This window comes from Monodelphis domestica, chromosome 6 (assembly GCF_027887165.1).
Source record: "Monodelphis domestica isolate mMonDom1 chromosome 6, mMonDom1.pri, whole genome shotgun sequence".
Taxonomy (NCBI): Eukaryota; Metazoa; Chordata; class Mammalia; order Didelphimorphia; family Didelphidae; genus Monodelphis; species Monodelphis domestica.
Window position 1 is genome coordinate 196,619,983 of NC_077232.1, and position 19,345 is coordinate 196,639,327.

General features: G+C 35.2%; 1 protein-coding gene across 19 annotated transcripts in view; it reads left to right on the top strand.

The window, feature by feature from the left end:
* The window catches only part of RAPGEF2 (Rap guanine nucleotide exchange factor 2), a 315,781-nt gene that overhangs the window by 209,053 nt on the left and 87,383 nt on the right, over positions 1–19,345 (top strand). Inside the window, exon 1 of one of the 19 annotated variants that reach the window (XM_056802830.1) lies at positions 18,791–19,112. The exons of 16 other annotated variants lie outside the window; for them this stretch is intronic. In XM_056802830.1, coding sequence (XP_056658808.1) covers positions 19,110–19,112 — 3 coding nt within the window. In that variant the 5' untranslated portion in view covers positions 18,791–19,109. Of the gene's footprint in view, positions 1–18,790; positions 19,113–19,345 lie in introns of those variants that run through there. 2 more of the 19 variants (XM_056802831.1, XM_056802832.1) reach the window with 2 other exon arrangements.

Below are 19,345 nucleotides of genomic sequence, written 5' to 3' on the forward strand. Positions count from 1 at the left end.
TGAGAGTAATAATTTTCAAGAAATATGATGTTGGTATAGCAATGCAGTGTGTACTTCTGTCACTGATAATTTGTTAATCTTCACACCTGAAAGTCTTTACCAATATTTTATTGCTACAACCTCCTTTATTCATCAAGCCCCAAAGTGCTGTGATTATCTAGTTTACTATCAACAAAGAAGTAGCTAGCTATCTTATGGTTAGTGTGCTCTAGAAGATAACATTTAAATGCAGAGAATAAGGTGCTCACTTGGCAAGATCTTATCCAATTAAAACAAGATATAATCTGGTTAATTAACACTGAGAACTTTTATCATCAAAATTTTAGTCAGCTTTTTCCTTCAGCTGGTATCATCTTTTGGAGTATGACCTCTCAAAATAAGTTCCATTTGAATTACTTGACTTAATCTATATGACATTTTTCACATTGTCAGTCTAAGAGCATGCCATCATTGACATCCATCAGATCTGGTACCCAATATGGTAGGAGACATTCACAGTTACCTTTCAGTTGGTTTGTGTATGAATTAACAAAAGAATAAATAGAAAAGCATTTATTAAGTACCTGCTGAATGCCCGGCACATGTGCTAAATGCTAGGGATTCATTCAATCAGAAAACATTTATTAAGCACTTATTCCATGAAGGGCAGTGTGGTAAGTGTTGGGAATATAAAGAAAGAGCAAATGCAAAAAATGAGGGAGCTTAATTCTAATGGAGAGACGGGTGGGCTTCTTAAGTTTTATGCTCATGTCACCTCCATCTTTAAAGCATGCAAACACATGCTTACCATCTTGACCCTTTCTCATTATAGTACAATCTCTTTTCCCTGACAAGATCCCAAATGTATGGTCTATCTGTTCTGCATCTAACTTTGAATCTTTCCTTCTTTGCCTTCTGGTCTTAGCCTCCTGTGTGATGGATTCTATTTCCATTACTTTCCTAAAACCTTTTCACCGACCAGAAGCAGTGTCTTTGCCAGATTCAATGGCCTTCTCTTAGATTTGTGCTTTCTTGGCTTCTTTGTCAAGGCATGTAACACTAGAGACTACTCAGTATGCCTTTAAACCTTTTCTCCTTTGGTTCCCATGACCCTGAACATTCTTCCTACCTTTGGGATTGCTCATTCTCTCTTCTCCTTTGCTCACATTCACCACAATCATTCTCCAATTGTAGATCTTTTTCAAATCATTGGCCTTTTGCTAATTTCACTTCATAGTAATTTGGTACGCTCATCTCCCCTAGCTTTAAACAGATGCTTCCCAAATTGAAACCTCTACACCCAAATCTGAACCTCTCCATAGAGAATCTAACCTTCATATCATCATTTCTCCATTTCTAGTTGCTCAGAGAAAATACTCTCTTTTAGGTTCCATCATAAATTCAATTCGTAAAACATTTATTCAGTGTCTACCACAGCTAATTGCTAGCTAGATATAAAATTCAAGTATGATTCCAGATATTTTGGGATTTAAAATCAAGTACAGAAATAATCTGTATACCTAGATAATTATAACTTTAAAAAAATGCCCTGCCTGTCAGGAAGGATCAGAAAACACTTCAAGGAAGGTCTTGGATTATTTCATTCTTTGTATTTGTATGTTCACATCACAGAAGGTTCTTCATGGTTGTTGGTTGATATGGGTCAAAACATTGAAACTGAACTTGACAGTATAGGTAAAAATCCTTTAGAGAAGGACAGGGAAAATGATATTCCAGTATATAAAACATATCCAAGGAGCAGCTTGGTGGCATATGGATAGAGAGCCAGGCCTGGAGTTGGGAGGACCTGGGTTCATATTTCACTTCATATTTGACACTTCCTAAATGTGTGACACTGGGCAAGTCACTGATCCCCATTTGCATAATTCTTTCTTAGAGTCATTACTGGGACAGAAGGTAAGGGTTTTAAAAACACACAAAAACCCTATCTAAACCAAAGTTATCCTTTTCCCTCTCCCCCAAACTGTACATGGCTTTCTTTCCCATTATTGTCAGAGGTACTGTTTTTCTTCTGGTCTCCTTAGCTCAAATATGTCAAATAAACTGACTCCAACTTTCATTTGCCATGTAAAAGACACTCTAGTGCCAAATCTTATTTATTTCTTTAAAATATTTTATTCTTTCTTATCTCTTTATTCATATTGCTTCCATTTTGGTAAGATTCTCATAATTTCATTTAATTATTTCAGTAATCTCTTAATGGATTCACTTATTTGCTATTGAATTTCCAGAAAATTCTGCATTTTGCTGCCACACTTATGACCCTACATTAATTTCCTTCATTATCTTGGAACAACCATGTCTGGTCTGAATTCCTTTGGCTTATTTTCAAGACCGCTATGATCTAGTCCTTTCCTACCTATCTCTAAAATCATCTAGTCCAATCTCCTCATTTTTCAACTGAGGAAATAAGGTTGTCCTAAGTGAAAAAGGAAATGACAGAGCTGAGCTTCAAACTCAAGTCTTCTCTCTCCAAATTCATTATTCAGTCTCTGCATCCAAAACCAAAACTACCCTTTAATTTTCAGTTTTTCTGTTTAAATCTTACCCATCCTTCAAGATTCAGTTCAAGACTTTCCTTACTTGTGAAGTATTTGCTACACACTGATCCCTCTCCAATCTGAATTTCTGTTGTGTGTACATGCATGATCTCTAATTGGAGCACATTTATTCTTCCTTCTTTTCCTACTAAGAAGAGTATTAGGCCCCTTATTTTTCATTCCTCTTACCTTAGATCATGCTTAAGCACTCATTTCCTCATGTGTAAAAGAATAAGTTTGGTCAAGATGACTTTTATGATCTTTTCTTGTTCTTCTTATTGGTTGACTCATGTGGCTAGATAATAAGGCAGATATTCCAGGCTAAGAGAAAAGTGTGAGCCTCAATGGAAATGGAATAATCAACATGGTGTCTTCTAGGAGAGAGATCAACCTTTCAGAGTGAGGGCTGTATGTTGGAAAATGGTAGGGCAGTATTTGTGGGCAGTGAAGTGGATTAATGTTCTAAAGTTTGAAATGCTTAGAAAATGAGGGGATGGAGGCTGGAAGATCTCTTGAAGTGTAGGAAGAATATTGTGTAGTGTGCCGTCATTGTGAGAAACACTTTTATCATCTTGCTTGATCTCAAAACAATCGCATGGGGTAGGTGCTATTATGATCTTCATTCTATAAAGTGACAAAACTAAGGCAGACAGGTTAAATGACTTGAACACAAATAATAAGTGATTGAGTCTAAATCTGAACTTTATTCTTCATAATTCCTGGATCAATGTTCCCTGCCCTAACCCATCAGTTTTCTTCCTTATAACTGGACTATAGTTATCAAAACTCAATTACAATAGGATTACATATACAAAGAACTTTTTCTTTTACTGTGGCTGTTTGACATAATATCCATTTGTTGAAAGTTTGTGTGTGTGTCTGTGTGTGTGTGTGTGTGTGTGTGTGTGTGTGTGTGTGTGTGTGTGTGTGTGAGTGTACCCCCAGTATTTTTTTTTTAATGACCTAAAATTAGGTTGGAACTTAAGTGATATGGTCTATAGTCTTTTCGGTGCTTTGTTTTCTGCCATGATTCCATGACATTTTTTTGGCCTAAACTTTTATTATGCCTAATGGGAAGCTAGCAGTCTGTGGATAGACATTTCCTATGTAGATAAACCATTCTCTTGGGGCAAGATTTCCAATGTATTGGTAAAAAAGGAATCCTGATACTATGCAATGAGCTATATTGTTTTGCTCAAGGACAAGGTCACCTCACCAGTTTCCATTTTTGGAATCATTCCAAGAAATCCTGGATGCAAACTCTATATCCTTTTCCTCTGGTAAAGAACAAGAAATTTATTTCATCTTCCCAGCATATACAGTATGTTTACATAGGCTCACTTCAGAGCCCTGTGTTATGAGTTGTAGGTGAGAAAAGTCTTACTTTTAGGAAAAGGAAAGACATTTCTGGTCCTTGTTTAAAAATGTCTTTAGTAAACAGCTAATCATTTCAAAATCAGTCCTCCTATAAATATAATTAAACAGACTCAGTTAAGAGAAAAAAATGAACAAAAGACATCTTCCAAAAGCTAAATTATCACTTAGTTTGGATATTCATGAATAAAACTTTCCACCTTTGTTCTCTCCTCTTATTTTATATATATCTTTATGCATTATAAATATTAATGTTTAATTTGTATACCATATACTTTAGATTTTTCATTGATTAACAGCTTCAGATGGGACATTTTTAGATCATTTAATCCATATTCCTTACTTGAGGCATGGTTATATTTTGATCATTTCAAGCCAGGTAATAATTTGTCTTATTTTTAAAGTCTTTCAGAGATTTTTTCCAACCTTTTTTAATATCCTTTTCAATAGTTAACAGCATTTGTTGTCAGAATTTTGAAAAAAAATCTAATCCAAGTTCTTCTTGATGTACTTAAAAGTCTAGTTTATTTGTGGTACAGTGGAAATGGTGAAAATTTGAGAACCAGGTTCCAGATTCAGGTACTTTTGACTTGTGTTCACCTTGAGCAGGATACTTAATCTCTCAGGACCTCAGTTTCCTCCTCTGTAAAAAAATCATGGTTTTGGACCTTAAAACTTTTACGTTCATGATCCTAATAGCTAAGTTCTTTACATATTTTATCTCATTTGATCCTATAAGGTAAGGTAGGTGTTATCATTATTACTATTTTACACAGGAAGAAACAGATTGAGAGAGATTAAATGTCTAAGGCATTTTGAACTATTTTGAACTCAGAACTTCTGAGTCTAACATCCTTTCCACTCTGACACCTAGTGGTGTTGGTGTTTTTGCTAAGGTAGCACCATAAGGTAAACAGAGGAAATGGATGACATTCATATCCACCTCTCTTATACTTTTATTGTCACCTAAAACCCCAACTTTAAAAAAATAACAAAAATAAAAACCTTTAAAATTTTTACTCCCAGGCCCTTTTTGGACTGGAGTTAAGATGAAGAATTTTAAAGACTTCTTGGTGTCTTTTTTGGAAAGTTAAAAAAAATTTTTTTAAACTTAGTGAACATCATCTAATATGAATATTTCCATCCATAAAGATCAGGGGAAAAAACAATTGTATATAAAAATCTGAATCTTTTATGTGTTTTAAAAAGTGCATGTGACAAATAAATATAGTTAAGCAAAACAAATTCACACACTGTATGTTTCTGAAAATGCATGTCTCATTCTTCATCTCTGGGTCATCACCTTTGTACCAGGAGGTGTGAACCATGCTTCGTAGTATCCGTGAGTTGGATTCTGGGTGTCTTAGGTGGGGCATGGGGAATGGACTAGGAGTGATGTATGGACTAGGAGTGATGGAAAAGAGGAATCTTGGTGTCTTAAAAAAATATTGATAATTTTAACAGTGGTCTAGAGAGATCTCACCTATATGAGCTTTCAGTGTTTTTTTTTCTGTTTCTCTAAGCCTAAAATTCTCTCTTGGTCTTCTATCTTCATTCACTCTCCTGAGTTAGCATTCCATTATTAAAAATTGCTTTGATAACATCAAGAAGATCCAATGTGAACCTTCAGACATGATATATTTTTTTTAATAACACAGTGTGGTACCCAGAGACTGTGTCTGTCTCCCTTCACACTCTCCTGTCTGTCTCCCCTCCTCCCTCTCTCTCTCTCTCTCTCTCTCTCTCTCTCTCTCTCTCTCTCTCTCTCTCAGATCAGCCATTTGTCCATTATTTTAGTCTTGAGAGTTCTTTAGATCTGAAGAGGTTTAAGTGACTTCTCCTTAGTTCCCCACACCCAGCTATTATGGGTTAAAGGAAAAATAAGATTAGTTCTTCCTGACCAATCCCAACCCTCTATTCATCTCCTACAGTGACTCCCATGTAGAAGTTGGAAGATCCCAATGGTCACAACACTGTTGTATTTCTCAAAATATATTTAGACTGACAGGGCCCCTGTTCTTTAGGGATTGTTCATAATCAGAGTTAGCATGGAGAAACAAACAGGAACATGCAAGCACTTGATACTGAAGAAGACAGTAAGCAAAGAAGCTAGCCTGAAATGCCAGTGAAAAATAGGTTGCATTGATTTGTTGTATCATGTAGGCACCATTCCTTTTGCTTCCCACATCTGATCAGCTGTCACAAAATGGCTTTTTCTTTTTTCATTTAAAAATGTGGGTGGGAGGGGTGGAATTGGCAAACGTTAGCCAGGGCCATGTTTTGTACAACCTGCAAATTGAGAATGGTTTTTACATTTTAAAATACAACAAAATTGTATTTATAGCTGTAAAACACATTAGCTCCTTGGGTCAGTATTCAGACCTCAGATAAAAGGTCGGTTCTTTCTTTTTAAATTTTGCTAACATGCCAGCTCTTTGACCCAAGGTCCTGTTTATCATGTGGAATTACTGAAATCTCCTTCCTAACTTTCACCTCCTTCTCGTTTTTAACATGAGCTGTAACTTAATAGACTGAGACTGACAATGCTTTTCTAACAGCTAGGGCTTCCTTTTCTGTTCTTGGGCCCCAGCCCTGAATTTATAGGAGCTACCACCAAATGATGCTGTCTTCAGGGCCTTAGATTTAGAGGTACAAGTGGTCCTAGACACCATTTGATCCATTACAGATTAAAGGATCTTTGAGCCAGAGAAGACTGGTGAGGGGAATTACTTGATGTCATATATCTAATAAGTCCAGTGGGAAGACTTGCCCTCGATCTGTATAACTCAAAAATGTCATAAGTAACAGTATATTTTGTCATAAAATTTAGCTTTGTATTATGCACCTTTTGGTGGGGCCTCCTTTTTGTTTTTCACGGCAATGAAGGTCTAGAAATACAGGCTTGGCTGGCACCAGAGAGGTGAATATATACTCTACTGCAAGGAGAGTGGAGAAACCTTAGTTTAGTACAGAGAGAGGTTAGGAATACATAGACATGTGGACCATCATACAATGTGCTTGTTACTTTCTTGTTAATATTTGCTGGTCTAGAGATTGTCTATCCAAAAATATGATGCACAGAAATAAAAATATACTTCTAATATGATCTGTTCAGGACAGACTATTCAAAGGGCCTATCATGTCCCCTTTTCCTGAAAAATGCTTCATTATGTAGGCAATAATCACATTAGGTTTTTTGGCTGTTATATCAGTGTTGACTCATTGAATAGATTCATAAATCCACTAAAGCTGCCAGATCTTTTCAGACATTGTTTTCTAAATACATATCACCCATCTCGTACTTGTGAAATTTATTTCTTGAAGTTGGATAAGACTTGAAATTTATCCATATTAAATTAAATTTTATCTTGTTGAATTTAGTTCTGGTTTCTGGACCACTGGGGTCTTTGATTCTTGATCTTCATCTTGCATATTGTCTGTCTTCTAGTTTTGGGTCATTTGCCACTATGATGAGCACTACATATAACTTTCTTCCAAGTTGTTGATAAAAATATAAAATAGCACCTGCCCATGCACAGTTATTTTCATTTGACACAACTAAAAACTTTCTTCTAAGAGTTCACCATATTATCCAATCCTTTTGCCTGCATCTGCATTTTTTAAATATAAATAGCAAGTGATCCTTTATCAAACAATTTGCTCTGACTGATTCATTTGAATGATCAGTTTTCTCATCTCCCTTTGCCTCTCATGTTTATCTTTCCCATGTATAGTTTCATATTTTTCATCCCTCCTCAGAAATTTAAGTAAACTCTCTTTATCTTCTCTTATAGACTGTGCACTCCTTAAGAAAGATATAGTTCCTTAATTCATCTGTAATATCCCTTAGTATCTAACAAAGTATTTTCCATAAAATCAATTTGTGACCTTTCCTTTGCTCTAGTTAGCATCTTAAATGTTTCTGTTCTTTGTCCTGTTTTAAATTTGACTTGGGGCATCTTCATTGCCATGAAAACCAAAAAGGAAACAAATCACAAGTTTTGTCTTCAATGCTTTATAGTTGAAAGAGACAGAAATATCCTGCAGTAGAGAACTGAGCATTCGGTTTGATTCCCTCTTTGGTCATCCTAACTCTGCTACCCTCTGCTAGGCGCCTTTTCTAACCAACAGTTCTCTGGAAGTCATGTATTCCATCTTGCCTCCTCTTCTTTCTTCACATACCTGCCTAGTAGTTGTTGTATATTAGCCTCTTACAGGATCAAACAGTTAGTTCTTTTAAAAAAAAAAAGGTCTTTGTTGCCTTTCCCATTGAACTGTCTACGCATGAGATCATGTTGGTTAAGTACAGTTATACAGTGATTTTTTTTTTAAGCTCATTCCAAATGCCTTTATCAGGGAATGTGGCCACTCTAATCCTAAAAAAACTTATAATTTTCAGAAGCATAAAATCCCAACTTTTTTCCAAAGGCCTTAATTACTTGACCATTGATGAAACTTTTTATTTTAGGGTTACAACTCAATGTAACACTAACCAAACATGATAAGCATCACTTCCTACATAATGGTGATTTTTATGCTTCTGTGCATTGAAGTACATAATTATATCAATATGCAGTTTTCACCCATCTCAGATCTTGGGATCATTTCCACATACTGTGGAACTATGGACAATTTTTTTTTTAAACTTTTCAGTACCCAAAGTACCTGTGTAGATCTTGGGGATATCTATACTATTGGTTACCTATGCAAATGAAATCACAGATTTATTCCTGACCCTGGTCTCCTGTCCTACTCTCTTCCCCCATCCCACTTCTCCCTGCACAATAAAAAAGAAATTAAGCTTAAAGGCAGGAAGTACATCATCTTACTAAAATAAGTCTACTCCATCAAAAATAGTCTCTATAAAAACAATTAGAGTTTTAATGGTCTATGTATATTAACATGGCTTGGCTATGATCTTGCTGACAATTAGAATAGTATTTATGTCACAATGTTTTTAGTCTGCTTACTGCCATTTTTTTTTACATTGGGTCACATAAACATTGTTACAGTGACCACCTAGTGGTACTACTTCCTACTTATTGCTATGTCTGTGACACAGAACGGTATCAGCTGTTGAATCACTTTACAGTTTCTACTTTAGAAGGGAATGAAATCATGAGACAAGTAGAGAGTGAAAATGATCTTCAGTGCAAAATGGAAAAATTGCACTAGTAAAACTTACAACTGAAACCTTAGGATAAGAACTCCAAGTTTGCCAAAATATTGACAAAATATTTGACTTCACCACTGTGAGTGTCAAATGTTTCTCACTTAGATGTGGGCTCATTTAACAATTCCAAGTGTGGTTATGTCCAGCAACTTTAGATAATGGTCTTCTATTGCATATTATGTTGAATAAAAAGTACATTGCTTGGGGGCAGCTGGGTAGCTCGGTGGATTGAGAGCCAGGACTAGAGAGACAGGAGGTCCTAGGTTCAAAATCTGGCCACAGACACTTCCTAGCTGTATGACCCTGGGCAAGTCACTTGACCCTCCATTGCCTAGCCCTTACCACTCTTCTGCCTTGGAGCCAATACACAGGATTGACTCCAAGACGGAAGGTAAGGGTTTAAAAAAAAAAGTACATTGCCTTTTGCAGCCTTTTAAATGGTGGCCTTAAATATTTCTTAGCCCTGGTTTGGCTTTCTATATACTTAAGATGTAACAGACTTTGAAATTCAGGAAATACATTTCTATGTATAATCTAGCTAACTGTCCACCAGGGAAGCATATTAATTCATTTACAATAACTTAGAAATTCTAAGAAAAAGCCCAAACAACAAAAACGGCCAAACTTCATATTATTAATTCTATTGACCAATTTTTATTGTGATGCTGAAAATTTCAAATTCAATTAATTGATTTTATTTGTAGGAACCGAGTTTTAAGTGAGAAGTTTCCATTTACATATCATGATCAAGCTTTTTTATATTGGTTTATCTTAGAAATATAAGTTGTAATGAGAACACCTAAGTATGATGATTTTTCATTAGGTCAGGGGTCCACTAATTTTACTAAAGGTGTCAAATATAACCTTTCATAATAAGTGCTTAATGGCCTGATGATATCAGACTGTAACCATAAGCCTCTTAGGAAGACAGGGTAATAAATGTGACTGTAAAAAGCCAGTGAGGATTTTAATCTTTTGATCCCCACTATTTTTATAGATGAAAATAGCGGATACAGTCAGAATAATCTTACTCTTTGAAGTGTTTGTAAAAAATGAAGCCTCTCTTCTGATTTTCTCAGTAATCAGTATATTCCCATCAGAGAAGTTGGGAATCAAGTGGGAGTAATGGTTTTTCTAGACTTTATGGACTTGAAAAATGTATATTGCCTTGAGTAGTGAGACAAGATATTCCTATGAGTTCTATGTCAATAAGACCTTTGAAAAAGCCTGTGGCCATTAAAAAAAGGTAAATATACACTCACATGTTTCCTGTCAATGGAAATGTAATACATGTACTTAGTTTAAAAAAAAGTCGTAAATTTGTGTGCATTTTCTAAACCATATTATTTTGTATAATTGAAAATGACGTGTTGAATGTGCATTCACATGCATTAATTGATCCTCTTGATAGTCTATTTTGAAGGTAGATCAAATATTATTAGCCCCATTTTCTGGAAGAGAAAGTTGTGACTTTAAGAGCATTTAAATTCTTTACTCGAGGTTATACCAATAGTGAGGACAGAGCTTAGACCCAACCTACAGTGTAAAGGAAAAGGTATCTTCATTCCCACGAAAGTGGGTTTTGTTTTTTCCCATTGCTCAGGTATTAAAATTATTAAATTATATGAAAATTTGCCTCCTTGAAGAAGATCTAAATAACTAAAGTTTGGAAATTAATTATCTGAATTAACCTTCAATATTTCTTCTGTGCTGATATATTTCTTTGTTTGGTAATATCAGTGACTACACTGGTACCCTCTTGAATAAATTTTGATTAAATCTAAACTAAAAGGCTTAATTCTTTAGAGTACTATAATATAAAATCATAACCCAGTTATTTATTTGAATGCTTTTCTTTCTTTTAAAATTAAAAAAAAAACAAACAAACCTTACCTTCTCTCTTAGAATCCATGCTAAGTATCAATTTCAAGACAGAAAAATGGTAAAGGCTAGGCAGTTGAGGTTAAGTGACTTGCCCAGGGTCACACAGCTAGGAAGTGTCTGAGGCCAGATTTAAACCTAGACCCTCCTGTCTCCAGCCCTGGTTCTCAATTCCCTGAACTAACTAGCTACCCTTATTCTAATGCGTTTCCAAAAATATAGTAAGGGTATTTTAACATTTCAGAGCAGTTTGTTTCAGAGGCATGTTATGAACATTCTGAAGTTCTTAACCCTAAGATTGGCCTCATTTGCTTTGTACTTATAGCTGTGAACAATCTTCTAGATTTAGGCAGTAGGGAAAAATAGTTCCTATGCCAACTAGCTTTTCCCCGTACACAACCTTCCATCTTCCACAACTATAATTTTGACCAGATAGGTCCCTCAAGTCTAGAATGCCTTAAGTCTTTTAGAATATCAGCCTTCAGAGAGTGACTGAAGGATGACTTCTTCCTTGATACCTTTCCTGATTTCCAGCAGCTAATACACTCACTTAAAAAAGTAGAAATTTCTTTCTATTACTTTGCTCTATATCTTTATCTGTTTCCCTTTTGTGGCTCTGAGTATTGTGCCAGGACTCTTTGTTTTGGACTGTATCTCTAACATTAGCGCAGTTCAACTTAAGCATTATTAGGCCTATAATAAATGTTTGTTTAAATGGAATGAAATGAGATACCCTCATAATTATAATCCCTTTAGTGAAGAAAAATAGTTTCATTTGCTTCTCTCACTAGCTGTCATTTGGAGTACTTTTTCATTAGCAAAAGCAACAAGCAAAGTAGGGCAAAATGGTCTGATTAACCCAGTCATCATTTTAGTATATGAAGGATTTACCAGGATGATATTAACTATATTGTAGCAATTTTTCACAAAATTGTATCAGGAAAAGCTCCATTGATATTTTTCTTAAAACCCTTACTTATAATCCTTAGTATCGATTCTAAGACAGAAGAGCAATAAGGGTTAGGCAATTGGGGTTAAGTGACTTCCCCAGGATGACACATCAAAGACATGTCTAAGACCAGATTTAGAATCAGAACCTTCTGTTTCCAGGCCTGGATCTCTATCCACTGAACTGCCTATCTGCCCCTACCACTGACATTTAATTAACGTATTAGATAAAACGAAAGCTACAATTTTTTTTCTCTAGATTATAAAAAGCACAAACACATGAAGTGACTTTTTTTCTTGGATTATTTCTATTTTACCTGTAATATCCTTTATCAAGTTTAATTGTGCATAGTGTGTATGTATGTGTATATACATATATGTATATATGTGTGTATATATGTGTGTGTATATATATATATATTACATTGGGAAAGTGAAATAAAAGCAAAATATTTCTGTATAGTCTTTTTATCTCAGTGTTTTTATACTTAGGTGTTCAGGACTTCTAGAAACTAAATTAAAAAATATTTTTCCAATTGTATTTCATTTCAACAAGCATTTATTAAGTACTATATGTAAAACAGATAATGGAGATAATAAAAAATAAATATCCCCGCATTTGATTCACCATTTCCTTAATAACTTTTCCTAAGGTAAGGAGTAAAATGTTTTAAACTTTTGTTCAGTTTACACACTGACTTTTATTTCTCTCTTGACTTTGAAAATGCAGCTATTAGGAATATTTAAAAGAATCCCCCAAGTAACTTGTGATGAGACAAACTTAATGCTAGGATGAAAAGTTACACAATGAAAATTTAAAATACTAATTGGATGCTTATAGGAGTGCTAAGAGGATCTCAAGGTTGGAAAAGAAATGATTACCTTGAAAATTATGTACTAAGCAGTTGGATTTTAGCTTTAGTTATATGGCACTAGAAAAAATTAATTAATTCATAAGTAATAAGGAGAAATAAATCCTAGGAAGTAAGTATTTTGGTGATTCATTGATTAGAGAAATCCATATTGCCATAGGAAGAAATATTGAGTGGAATTCATTAGTCAACCTAAATCTGGTCTGTAGTCATGTAGATTTAGTTCACTTGAATTTAACAAGTTCTGATTAAGTTCCTAATATATACAGTGTGTTATGCTTAAGTGATGAAATTAAGTATGTACTTTTAGTTTCCATCTAAAATATCATTGATTATACCTTAGATTGTTAGCATGGGCTTCAAAATTATTTAAGTAATTTTAAAAAATGCATTGTCATATACAACATACATTACAGTACAGAGTAAGAGAATGGGAATTTAACTCTTTATTCTGGTATCCAGGTTGAATTTATTAAAATCTGGAAGGCTAAATTAATAGGGGGAGTTCAGGAGGAAAGAGGCAATGTGACCATACTCCCAGATATTCTAACGCTCCCATAGATTTCCTTATCCTGCTCAATTTCATTGTAATTCATCACCACCACTGATAAATGTAGCAGGTGTCTTTGGAGAAAGACTAAGAGAACTCTCAAAAAAATGAAGTGGTAGGATTGGAAAAGTTGTTTAGTCTAGAAACGCCTGAAGGGATGACTTAATTGTGATCAAGAACCTGACTGTATAATAAATAAAACATTCAGACAACTTTTGGTTTCTAGATATGCACAAACTTGAGGTAATTAATTTATTTTCAACAATAAATAGTTGCATGAAAGACTATAACATTAAATAATTGAACACCAATGTATAATTCTGCTGTAGCATCTTAACAAGTGAGGGCACAGCATTTAAGGAAGTGGCTCTTCATTTCCAAGTGATGGCTTCTTCCAAGATGAACAGTACTGGCATTAAGATGTGAAGGAGGGTTTAAGTTGATATGAATACTAATTGAACACATTTTTCCTAAAAATAGAAAGTGGGCAGATATGATAGTAACAAGATAAAACTATCCTTACAACTACCTCCCTTTATGTCCTGAAAAGTTGTTTTGTTGTGTTTTTTTTTTTGTTTTCTATTTTCTAAATTCTGCTTATTTATTTTTTGTAGGAGAGTTTAATTAAAAATAGTAAATATTAAGCTTCTGTTATCTAGAGAATAGACACTATTCTGAGGCCACTGAATGCATATCCTTAACTTCAAAAGTTTTTATATTCTAGTTGGGGAGATAGGATAGTTGGGTTACAATAAAATACAACTTAAATTGGCACATGCTCTGATATATCTAAGTGAAACAGACAATGAATATTATAGGAATTGGGCCAGGGTGGGGTTGGAGAATGACCACTGAGAAATAAGTTAAATTGAGATGGCTTAATGGAGTGGATGGAGCTTCAGCAAGCCCTTGAATAATAGATCACGTTTTTCTAATGTTTAATGGTTTACACAATGCTTTTTATTTTTCCACAGAAACTTTTAGAGGTTAGTAGGATTAGTGAGGGCTTTGCCCATAGTTGCCTTAATCATACTTTCCTCTCATTGTCAATATTTATGGAGTGATAGTTGAAATTTATGGAGTCAGGAAAATCTGATCTTAAAATCCCACCTCTCATACTATTTGTGTGACCAGGGATAATTCTCTTTAAGCCTTCTTCAAAATGAGAATCATCAGACTAAACAGCCTCTAAGAATATTTCTTGGTCAAAACCTGAGATCCTATCATCCAGAAAGTGGAGAGGACATGTATGTATATAGATGGATGTGTGTGTGTGTGTGTGTGTGTGTGTGTTTCATGGGCTTCTATGACATATCATTCCTGCTTTTAGATGCAAGATTATAGAAGCTTAGATTTTAATGTAAAATGAGATCTTTGAAATCATATAGTTTAATCTGCTCATTTTACAAATGAGAGACTGAGGCCCAGGGAGGGTAAGTCATTTTGTACATATGAAGATGACTATTCCTTCTCAGGCTTCTTCACTGGTTCATCAGCTTTTCCCCCAAGTGAGTGTGTTGTCAAGGGTAGTCTCTTCTCCCTCTATGTTGTCCTTCTTGGGGAACTCTTGTTCTCCCCAAGGTCAAGTTACCACATCTATTTAAGCGTGACCTGAATCTAGCTAGGCTTAATCTCTTTTATGTGTACTTTTCTTACATCTTTACCTGCCTACTGGACAGTCGTCATGGATATCTACTGATCCTTCAAACTCAAAGTACTCAAAACAGAACTAATCTCCACTCAACTTGGCCTTTCTCTTCACAGTGATACCATCTTCCTAGTCTCTCAGGTTCAAAAGCTTTGGAACCATCTTTGATTTTTTCCCTGTCTCCTTTATCTTACCTACTTCCTTATGCCAGGTCTTCTTCCTTTACATCTCTTCTTTTATCTTCACTCACTCATCTATGACCTTTCCTGATTTCCTTCATTGTTACTTTTGCCTCCATAACTTTGTATTTATTTTGTAAAAATCCTGTGATTACTTACTGTGAACATGTTGTATGCCTCTGTGGAATGTAATCTTTTTAGGGCCAAATATTGTCTCCTTATTCTTGAATGGGTTTATAGTCTGTTTGGGAAAGTAGTTTAGATAGATTAGAATAAAGCACAGCACAAGTTTGCATGGACTCCATGATAGCTAAGTGAAATTGGCAATAAATGGCCAGGGATAAAGAAGAAAAACTATATGGTTCCTGTCTTCCAGGAAACAACCTAGAGAATCAAAGACATTTATGTCTGTGTGCATGCGCGCGCACACACGCACAGAGCCAATGCATGGTAATTTTGCAGTAACAACCAGAAATTGCAGGAAGTACCTCATACAGAAAGTGATATTTGAGTTGTCAAGTCAACAAATATTTAAGTACCTACTCTGTGCCAGACACTGGCACAGCTAGGTTCTAGGGATTCTAAGAAAGGCAAAAAATGGTTCACACTCTTATGGGGGAAACAGCATGATAACAACTAGGTGTAAGTAAGGTATATGCGGGATAGGTTGTCAACAATCAACAGAGAAAGGGCACTAGCATTCAGGAACATTAGGAAAGACTTCTTGAACAAGGTAGAATTTTAACTGGGACCCGAAGGAAGCCTGGGAAATCAGGAGATGAGATGAAGAGACAGAGAATTCCAAGCATAGGGAATAAACAGCAAATGTAGATAACTAGAGCCAAGAGAGCTATTGTCTTGTGCAAGAATTGCAGAGTATAAGAAGAATTGAAATATAGGAGAGATTCAGGCTACAAAGGGCTTTGAATGTCAAAGACAGGATTTCATATTTAATCCTGGTAGTAATGGGTCTTGGGCAGACCTGTGCTTTATGAAGATCCATTTAAGAGCTAAGTGGAGGGTAGAATGGATGGGAAATGGAGAACTGCCAATCAGGAGTCTATTGTAGTAGTCCAAGTTCTGAGTTAAGTTGAAGCAAATCAAAGATTCCAGAAACCGAGATGAGCAAAGAGTGTGTTTCCATCATTTCCATCCCCGTCATTCTTGGCCGGTGCAAAGACATGGAGTTAGAGTTTCATTCATTCATCATGAAGGATAAGAGTGAGGACTGTGGAGTGATATTCAGGCTCAAAAAGTAGGCTGGGGTCAGGCTATCAGGGAATTTAAATGCCATGCAACTCTTATATTTTATATCATTCGCAGCATGTAACTGGTGAACTGAATTGAACCTTTTGGAAAATCTATTTTTTGTTACAGAATAAAATTTTAACTTGGATATTAAAGCATTTTATTGCCTTCAAACTTGTGTGGAAACCAAAACATGCAGTAAAATTTAACAATTACTTGTCTTTTGATACAAGTTGATTTTTATTAAATGCATCCTAAGTTGCTTTTGACCCATCAAGTTCCCATTTTATAGGGAATGGCAGAAGGCTTTTCAGGTATAAAGTCTTTAGTGCCAACTTTATTTTAGCTAATAAGATTTACTGCCATTGTTTATATTTTGCTAGGTTTAGGATTTCCCAAGAATTATTTTTGAAATATCTGGATAGAGGTGTTTTGTCAGCCACATAGACTTAGTGATGCTCATGATCTTGTTTTTTTTGTTTTTTTTTAAACCCTTCCCTCTTAAAACCAACACTATGTATTGTTTCTAAGTCAGAAGAGTATGCAGTGGGAGTTAAGTGAACAACACCTAGGGTCACACAGTTAGAAAGTATCTGAGGTCAGATTTGAACCTAAGACCTTTCATCTCCAGGCCTTTCTCTCTATCCACTCAGTCATCTAGCTGCCCTGTGCATGAGTTTTTAAAGGTGCGGGTATAATTGAGAATTTTTGTACACAACCATTGTAAACACTATATATTCTCAATATTATTTCAGTGCAGCAAACATTTATTGAGATAACCTACAATACACCAGCCCATATTGCCCAGATGATTTGGACATAATCTTTGCTATTAGTGGGTGTACATTCTATTTGGTGGTTCAAAAGAAGATGCTCTTTGTTGTGCAAGTAAATGTTTACCAGCCAACTGTCCAGGGGAAAAACGAACCCATGACACATTTTTTTTTAAACCTTTACCTTCCATCTTGGAATCAATACTGTCTATTGGTTTCAAGGCAGAAGAGCGGTAAGAGCTAGGCAATGAGGGTTAAGTGACTTGCCCAGGGTCATACAGCTGGGAAGTATCTGAGGTCAAATTTGAACCTAGGACCTCCCATCTCTAGGCCTGGCTCTCAAACCACTGAGCTATGCAGCTGTGCCCCCTACCCCCATTTTTAAGTTTAATCTACATTATTAGCATTTTCTCCATGATTTTCTTAAGTCTAAACAAACAATAAATCAAGTTTTTATTTGTAGTATTTGCAGGTTTTCCAGGTGTAAGTGATTGGAAATTTAGGAGCAGCTAGGTAGCACAGTGGGTAGAATTCCTGGCCTGGAATAAGGAGATCCTGAGTTCTAATTTGACTCGGACACTTCCTAGTTATGGGTCTCTGAATAAGTCATTTAAACCCAGTTGCCTAGGCCTTGCTTATTTTCTATCTTAGAATACCTATTAAGATAGAAGGTAAATGTTTTAAAAAATATATAACATGCAGCTCTTGTCAAAGCTGGCTCCAACACGACTATGAATACCCTATAAAAAATGAGCATATGTGCGCAAATAATGCTTAATAAAAAAGAATATTGAAGTTTGAGGAGAAAATGAAATGTTATGACAGTTCCTATAGATTTCATAGAGTGCTATTAAAAAATTGTTTATCACCATAAAGAGAGTGAAGAGACATAATCATCCAGAACCCATTGATTTTGGTTTCCTCTTGCCTAAGAGTGTAATTGCATTAGCAGTAGCATTTTGGCGCTTATCTCTAATGACCCGAATTTTAGTCTTCATTTCTCCTCTGCTTTCCTTTTTTGATAATGGAGCTGTGTTTCTAGAGAATATTAGAATAGAAATATCTCTGTATGAGGAGTTAGGATTAGCAGGTGTCATTTACCTCTATTTAGGCCTTTTTCTGTATTGTTTCCTACGCTAGAGCTCACTTACCTTTCTTGGGGGGAAAGTAGCTAATTTGAGCTGGTTTCTAGGAAGCTTTGATCTTAAGTGGCACTCTGATGCTGAACTGACCACTCATAACTTCCATATTATGAGAGATCCTGTTTGTTTTCAGTTTCCATTAAAGGGCTTTTCTTGGGCATCTTGAATGCTTTTCCAAATATTGGCATTTCACTGTTGGTTTTCCTAAGGGAAGAAAAAAATGGAAGGCAGTGTTAGAGTAACATGAAGGACTGGGGACATAGTGGGGAAGGCAAGGTTTTAAATTTAATTTGATTTTTGCGGAGTCCCTGTCATACCAGTCATTCTGAAAAGCATTTTATTCTTTATTTGAATGGCTTTTCAGAACTGTTTTATTTTTATTTAAGAATATTTATTAATAAGAAATTATCTCTTTGTACTTTTCTGTTTGTAAAACAGTTTGTAAAAGATCATAGGAGATGGATAAAATTTGACTTTTTTTTTTTTTTGCTAAGTGCATTTTAAAAAATCTATCACTTATTAAGTAATTTTGTGCAAGTCGAGCTGCTTAGTAAGAACCTTCTTTGTACTCATTTTGTGTGTGTGTGTGTGTGTGTGTGTGTGTGTGTGTGTGTGTTTGCAAGGAGGTATTTTTAGATAGTTTAGCTGAACAGCAATCTGACGTCTTTAGAGGAGACATCAGTTCATTATGTGGATACAAATTCTATGCTTTCAGCTTTTATACACCAAGTCTTAATTTAAATCTGTTCTTCTTGCCTTTCCAAAGGAAAGAGACTTTATCATGGTATGTATTCTATTTCTTCCTAAGGCCGTGCTTTTTAGTTATCCTTCACTGAGAGAAATAACCGAGGTAGAAATACCTTTTTCCTTTCAGAACTTAGAATTGTTTATGAAGGCTTGTAATTTTGTGTCATATTTATACGTGCCATCATTATGTGTTCTCATATGTGATGTTTTTCCATTGCTATCTAGCTTTGAGGATTTAAAATACTGATTATGGGGCATGCAAATGTTTTT